Here is a 7989-nt window from a genome sequence, read left to right as displayed (position 1 = left end):
TCAGAAAATGCTGCTTTTTTCTTTTTTTTTTAATTGCTAATTAAATAATGGTATGCCAACCATTTTCAATCATTAGGTCACAGGGGTCAGGGGTGTCCAAAGTTGGTCCTTGAGGGTCGGTGTTGTGCCAAAAAGTGATTGCCTGCCAGAATCTGATTTCTTCTGATTTCTGGCCGCGGGAGCGCGCACAGCAGGCCGTTGAACGATAGCGCTGAAACGTCAGATTTTCAGATTATGAAGCTCAAGAATGAGATCAAGTGATATTTAGGCAGAAACAACTTTTCATTAACTGTATTTGGCCTTCAATCAATTTTTGGCAGGTGAAAATGCCTATTTTGTGTTGCAATGGTCCTTTTTAAAAGAGTTAAAAGCAATCCTGTGAGCACTAGTGTTTATATTATGAAGCTCAAGAATGAGATCAAATCATATTTAGGTAGAAACAACTTTTCATTAACTGTATTTGGTGTTCAATCAATTTTTGGAAGGTAAAAAGACCCATTTTCAGGGGAGAAATCAAATTGTGGCAGACAATCACTTTTTGGCACGACACCGGTGTTCTGCATGTTTTAGATGTCTTTTTTTTTTTTTTTTTTTTATCAAACCGTGATACAAGGAGCTGTGTCATCAACAGAAATATCCAGTCTTTGATGAAGGTGGTGATGACTGTTAATTAGGATCAGGTGTGTTGACTGCTCGCTGATTCTCGCTCCTGCTGCTTTTAACGCAACTTTTCCTCGTTTTTCCGCCGCAGTTCCTTCTTGAAACATGTCCATGCTTCACGCCGTGCACCCTGCAGCAGAGAACCCGCACCCCAGGGCGCTGAAGGCCCTGCCCGCGGCCCTGCCCGCGGCCCCGGAGAGAGCAGCCCTGGGAGAGATCAGCAACCTGGCGGCGGTGAACCCCGTCCTGGCGGGGGCCAAGCAGAAGGGCGGGGTCAGGAAGGCCGTGTCCCGGCCGGCGGCCCACAAGAAGCCGGTCCCGGCCCCGGAGGTAGGGTTGCCACTTCTCTACTTTTTTTTTTTTTTTTTTTTTGCTGCTTTGCCAAAAAATGCTCCCTAATGGTTTTCTACCTGTTTTGTAGAGCTACAATTTTATTGTGTTTTACTCCCTAAACCACGTCCTTTTCCCCCAAGTGGTCCTTGTTTCTTGCCAAGCCGTCATTGTAAATAAGAATGTTCTTAATGACCTGTCTGGTTAAATAAAGGTGAGTGAATGAATATCAAATAAAGCGATAGAATTGTTTTTTTTCTCTTATCGTATAATTTTCACAGTGTAATGCAATTCAAGTCATGGGTAATGTATTTTGAAGGATCAAATACTCGACGTCTCATATTATCCTTTCCGTGCAAAAAATGATTGGCGTCGCAATCAAACTTTGAAAATCGACTGTGCGCATGCGCAGAACCACAAAGTAGCATTTTCTGGCAGGGAGCAAGGATTGGCAGAACACCACCTTTCAGAAATAGAAATAAGGGACGCCCCGATTACAGCAGCGCAGGAGCCAAAAAAAGCCCCAAAACCTCTAAACTGCATAAAAATGTGTTTATTTTATATGAAAAACAAAGTGCTTTAATTACATTGCACTTGCATGACTGTACGTGTACTAGTAGCAACTGAAATAGCCTCCTATGCTACGTATGTCCACATCAGCCAACATGTAGAATATAGATACAGGTGAAGAATATGGTGTAAAAGTTAATTTATTTCAATAATTCAACTAGAATATGGTGTAAAAGGTACTTTATTTCAATAATTCAACTAGAATATGGTGTAAAAGGTAATTTATTTCAATAATTCAACTAGAATATAGTGTAAAAGGTAATTTATTTCAATAATTCAACTTAAAAGGTGAAACTGATATATTACCTAGTCTTATTACATGCAAAGCAAGATATGTTAAACTTTTATTTGTTATTTTGATGATGGAACTGTTTATTGATTTCATAAAATAGTCTCATTTATTTTTTTTATTTGGGGTTTTCATAAACTATGAGCCATAATCACCAATTATAACAAATAAAGGCTTGAAATATTTCACTTTGAATGTAGTGGGAAATAAAATGTTTTCACCTTTTTAGTTAAATTTACTACGAATGACATTTTGCAATATATTCAAATTTTCCGACCTTCACCTGTATATTATGACATCAATAAATAGAGTATAATATATGTTCCGTATTGGTTCAATACGGAATGCAACTTTTAATTCCCAACCAAAAATAATAACATATGAAGATCTGGGCACAGACGCAGTAGGTCCTGTTGTCCCGCCACAAAGATTTTGCTTTCCTGTGTTTTATTTTGTTCATTGTTAACTTTAGTGTTGAGGTGTGTGTGTGTGACAGACCTGTATGGGGCGTTAATGAAAATACGGGACAAATCGCGTCCTATATTAGTTCAATAAGGGACGCAACATTTTATCCTCAAATAAAGGACAATTCTGTATTTTACAGGACGAGTGGCAACCCTCCCCGGAGGACCAGAGGGACCTCCAGGACCTGGTCCCGGGCCCCCAGGCCGACGAGGGGGGGCTCTGCCAGGCCTTCTCCCACGCCCTGCTGGGTCAGCACCAGGTGGAGGACGTGGATGAGCATGATGCCCACCTGCCCGAGCTCTGCGCCCACTACGTGAAGGACATCTACGCTTACCTGCACACGCTGGAGGTCCAGCAGCCCGTCAGGCCCGACTACATGCAGGGCTACGAGATCACGGGCAGGATGAGAGCTCTGCTGGTCGACTGGCTGGTCCAGGTTCACGCCAAGTTCCAGCTGCTGCAGGAGACGCTGTACCTGACGGTGGCCGTCCTGGACCGGTTCCTGCAGGTGTGTCCCACCTCCCGCCGGCGTCTCCAGCTGGCCGGCGTCACCTGCATGCTCATAGCCTGCAAGTACGAGGAGATGTACGCGCCGGACGTGGGCGACTTCTCTTACATCACGGACAGCGCCTTCAGCAAGGCCCAGATCCTGAAGATGGAGGAGCAGGTTCTGCGGAGCCTCCACTTCCAGCTGGGACGCCCGCTGCCGCTGCACTTCCTGCGCCGCGCCTCCAAGGTGGCGGGGGCCGACGTGGAGACCCACACCCTGTCCAAGTACCTGCTGGAGCTGACCCTGCTGGACTACAACATGGTCCACTACCGTCCGTCTGAGGTGGCAGCTGCTGCTCTGTGTCTGTCCCAGCTGCTGCTGCGGGGCCGGGCCTGGGTGAGTTCTATACCCTTTGTGTGATAACACTTGTGACAGTTTAAAAAAAAAATCTAATCTAAAGGTAGTGAAAAAGGTATTAAAGTTAACGTAAGGATCGCTGTATAAACCCTGATAAGTAAAACAAATATCTTCTATCAAAGAGCCCAGTTTTTGATGTATAACTCATAGTTCCATACTTGACTTATTGTGTGGAGGTTTGGGAACACCTATAAAACAAATCCTATTTTCTTATTACAGAAAAGAGCTTTAAGGATAATAAATCTGACTTTTTTTTTTCTCCTTTCCAACGACCTAAAAATGTGCAGTTCTATTTACAATTTAAATAAAATATTGTAAATATAAAACTAACTATAAAGTATATTATCAAAAACATTCTAGAACGTGAAACGTCAATTTTATATATATATTTTTTTTTTGTCAACTTTATACATTGTTTTTCATGGCTTAATGTTTCAGATTTAAGTTGATCACAAGATAAAAAGGGTTGAAGCTTCAGCTGCACATTTTCAGCAAAAGCAATGTTTATTTTACTTTGTTTTGTAAGAATGGCTTAACTTGTACAAGGTTTAAGACTGAAATAAAGACTAATTCATCATTCCTTCCCCCCAGTCGTCTGTGCAACAGCACTACTCCTCCTACGACGAGCAGCACCTGAAGCCCATTATGCAGCACATGGCCAAGAATGTGGTGATGGTCAACGAGTCCAAGACCAACTTCCTGGCCGTCAGGAACAAATACAAGAGCGACAGGCTGCTCCGGATCAGCCTGGCGCTGCAGCTCAAGTCCTCCCTGATCAGGAACATGGCAGCTCCGCTGCTGCAGGAATGAGAAGAACTGAACCTTCACTGGCACTTTATCACCTCCCCATCAAGGAGATACTCTACGTTTTTACGTGTTTTTAAGCTTTGACCCAACCGTCTCCGGCTGCAGCCGGTACGACCGGTTCTGTTTTTATTTTTTTGTGGTTCTGGTTTGAATAAATGTTTTAATAAAAAAAAAAAAAAAAAATATGGAATCAGGTGTGTTGATGCAGGGAAACAACTAAAACATGCAGGGCTGCGGCAGCAGCGTAGCAACACGGCACAGGCCCCAGTGCAAGATATATTGACGGGCCCTAAGTGCATGTTACTAATTAGGCGTACCCGCGCAATCACGCACATGCATGCGCTCACCCCCACTATGAGGTCTATATAGAATTTACCAACAGTTTGTTAAATTTTACAATCAAATAAATGACTTGGGTTATTGTATTAGAAAGTTTCCTATTAGAAACTTTAAGAGGTCAAGATTCTAAATGTAACAGCCCAGCTTTGACTCACCTATGCACAACAGTCTGCAGGTCAACAAACCTCTCCATCGCATCAGACAGCACAGGAGGAGCTGAAATGACCACAATCATTTTTCCTACAAAGTCAAGAGTGCATCGCTACATGATAAAGCTTAAAGTTATTCTATGCAACTTCTGAGAGCGGTGCCTCCTCTAAGCCCCGCCCCCACCCATGAGCGCTCTGTCCAAAGCCACGCCCCCACAAACACGAACGTGCATTATTTTTTTAACATTTTGGACAGCACATTTACAGCAAAACTACCCCATGTCTCATTCACCTGTAAGCGAGGCCGGTTTTAGGGGGGGCGGGGGGGGCTGTGCCCACCCAAACGTGCATCCTGCCCACCGGCGTCTCCATCCCAGCCAGTGCCAGTGCGGCTGGCGGAGCGCTGCGGTGCCGTGCAGGCTCTAGAGCAGGGGTATTCAATTAGATTCGGCCGGGGGCCACATCTGCAAAAGGACTGTATGGAGAGGGCCGCACAATTTGAAAATTTAGGGGTTTTCAAAATGTATTTTGCACTCGAAGACTTATATAATACATTTGTATTATACATTTGAATATATCTAGTTTACATATGAATTATGTATTGTCTCCAGATTTAGTAATTGTGAATGTTAAATATAATATTCAGATAAAGAAATATTTTGAATGCAAGTTCATTTTGAAACCATGCATTGTGCAAACTTAATGAAATTGATATTGACCTACTTTTAATAAAACACGCCATAATGAAAAAGCACCACTTTCCACCAAGATTTCCTTATTTGAATATTATATTAAGCATTGAGCACAAGTATTTCAGTCCATAGTAGCCAGTTTGATGTTATAAATAAGCAACCAAAATATTAACCATAAGCTCCTTTATTAATGACACATCTGTGCATTATATCAGCAAAACAAAACAATCACATGAAATTATAGGAGGCTTAGAAGTTCCATTTGAAATGCAAAGTCCTCACTTATTCAAATGAAAAAAATTCAGGCCAATCCTAGAAGCCTAATTATGTCAACAAGTCCTCTGTACAACGGAGGTTACTAATAATGTGACAAACATTAACACTGCAACACTGGCAAAAAATCCGAAGTAAAAAACATCTCCAACAGAGATTAACATGTACAAACACTATGCATCGTTAACCAACTAAAAAAAAAAGGCTACCAAGCATCTTAAACTTAAATGCGATATGCATTCTCTGCACACATTACAAATAAAAATCGCACCTTGTGTGAACGCATTCCTGGCATGGCTGTCTGCCTGTGTGTCTGCCTGTCTCAAGGCTGGCAGCGGGCCAACAAAATTATGCGCAGCGCAGCGCAGTTGGCACTCTCTCAAAAACAATTTAAATAAAAAGAAAACAGCTCGAGCTCGGAACTGAAGTTATTTTCTTGGAGGATCTCGTCATATCAGACAGTGAACGTTCTCCACCGCATGGGCCCTTCTCTCTTCTCTCTCCCCGATCTCCTGTGCTGTGCGCCCCGTGACCACGCCGTTATTAACTGTTCGGTTTTTTCCCCCACTTATTCCACCGAACACCGAAAGTGTTTTTTTTGCGGTGCATAACTATTATTAAAAAAAAAAAAAAGTTTTTTTTTTTTTTTTCCAACAAACTTTTTTGAAATATGACCAGGGGCCACATAAAAGCTCCTGGCGGGCCGCATGTGGCCCGCGGGCCGCCAATTGAATAGCCCTGCTCTAGAGCCACGGCTACGCCGTAGGCTACGGCGTACCCTACAGCGTAGCTGTGGCAACAGAGCCCGCACGGCTCCGCCAGCCGCACCGGCGCTCTCCGCTCTCGCCGTGATGGAGACGCCTACATCCCCACGGACCCCCATACAGCTTCCGAGCCGGAGCTGCTGCGGCTGTTCATGTGTCCCCGCGGGCTGCTGCTGCTGGGCAGAGTCCTGCAGCAACAGCCCGGACGGCTAACTGCTCTGCTCCCCGCTCTCACACACACAATGGGGCCGACCCGCTCTGGAAATAACTACTGGGCTCCGTGGCAGAGGGGAGGGAGGGGGGTTACACTGGGACACTGAGCCCAGGAGGACCCGTGGGAAGTGGACATGGGGGGGGGGGGCTGGAAGCGAGTGTTCGCATGGCACCCGGCCGGGGGGCGTGGTTTAAAATGAAGGCATCTGATTGGTTCTTTCCCTTCCTGCCAAGCCTCTGGTCCTGGACCAATCCGTTTCATTCAGACCGAATGGGCGGGGCTTAGAGGTGCCTCTTTCAAAATTCTTGCTAGCTCTTCCACATCAGGGAGAATACCTTTAAGGCAAGAGGAGATAAACATTAAGTCAACAATAGCATGACAAGACAGAATAGAGACTATTGTTTTTGTTTTTTTACACTTTATTTTAAGATCTTCTGACCAAACCGCAACAGTGTGTAACGTGAAAAACAGACCTCTGCTGTAGGCTATATTAGACTAATTCCTTGAAAAGAAAAAAAAAATCTAAGAAGGTTCTTAGAATATGAACCCGAGGTTTAACACAGGGTGTAGCCTACTAAACAAAATATTAATTTATAAGTTCAGTGAAACGGCATCTTGCGAGCCTTGCGCTGGGCAAAATCCTGGATTTCATCCTCAATGTCCAACTCCCTGGCTCTTAAATTTTCAATGGAGAGGATAGCTAAGCCACTCAGCCGCTCCTGCCCCATGGAGCTCCTCAGGTATGTCTTAATCATTTTTAACTTTGAGAATGATCTCTCAGCTGACGCCACTGTCACCGGCAATGTTAAAAACAAGAGGAGCGCAGATCGGGGCGCTTTTTTTTGCGCGCCTCCTTTGATGCCGCAACCAGAACGCGAATTTACGGTGGTGACTGCCGCCCATATGCAAAAAGTACATTCTGTCCCGTCCTTGAGTGCCAAACAGACACCAGTTGAAGCGGACAGTGTGCTGCTGCAGGCTGCTGCACAAGTCCACTGCGGCGCCCGCTTATTGTTGTGGAGAAGTCGGGGTTTGTTAAAGCGACGAAACGCATTGTGAGTCCTCGTTTGGCTTTAAAGCCTGAATTATGGTTCTGCGTTAAATCGACGCAGAGGCTACACCGTAGGGTACGAAGTAGGCTACGCGGTTCGTTGCGCGTCGCCCATGGGCGTCAGTTTGATTTCAGAAGTGCTGGGGACATTTACCATAAACCTGAGTAAGGTTTGAAAAGTGCTGGGTACGAGCTAGGCCCATTACTTCCAAATTGAGGTTTCATGATAAATGATAGGCATTGCATTAGATGATGCGTATTGACGCGATATTGTCCCCATATTAAAAGCCATCTGCGCGGTCTTATTTAGGTCGTCGGAAACATCATGGGTTGGGACAATTCGTCATGGGTAGGCCTTATTCGTATTTCAAAATCCGCATTTCAGTACAAGACACGATTTCGGTAATTGCACAGCCCTTGACACACACCAACAAATCTCAGACAAACCTCGATCAAGCAAGAGCGCATCAGGAGACGTA

The 7989-nt window shown here is 44.5% G+C and overlaps 1 protein-coding gene across 1 annotated transcript; it reads left to right on the top strand.

The window, feature by feature from the left end:
* Positions 1-765: 765 nt before the first annotated feature.
* LOC133421575 (G2/mitotic-specific cyclin-B2-like) lies at positions 766-4031 on the top strand. The gene is made up of 3 exons (XM_061711226.1): positions 766-990; positions 2454-3200; positions 3813-4031. Exons 1-3 carry the CDS (start codon positions 766-768, stop codon positions 4029-4031), a joined length of 1191 nt encoding a protein of 396 aa, XP_061567210.1.
* Positions 4032-7989: the final 3958 nt, after the last annotated feature.

The sequence above is a fragment of the Cololabis saira genome, chromosome 21 (genome assembly GCF_033807715.1).
Source record: "Cololabis saira isolate AMF1-May2022 chromosome 21, fColSai1.1, whole genome shotgun sequence".
Taxonomy (NCBI): Eukaryota; Metazoa; Chordata; class Actinopteri; order Beloniformes; family Belonidae; genus Cololabis; species Cololabis saira.
Note: the sequence above shows the minus strand (reverse complement) of the source record. Positions and strands in the feature narration are given on the sequence as shown.

Bases quoted from the DNA above. Each gene is read 5' to 3' on its own strand.
- LOC133421575 (XM_061711226.1), top strand. From the start codon at position 766: ATGTCCATGCTTCACGCCGTGCACCCTGCAGCAGAGAACCCGCACCCC. The intron at 991-2,453 runs GTAGGGTTGCCA...TGTATTTTACAG, and splicing joins AGCCGGTCCCGGCCCCGGAG to GACGAGTGGCAACCCTCCCC. The intron at 3,201-3,812 runs GTGAGTTCTATA...CCTTCCCCCCAG, and splicing joins TGCTGCGGGGCCGGGCCTGG to TCGTCTGTGCAACAGCACTA.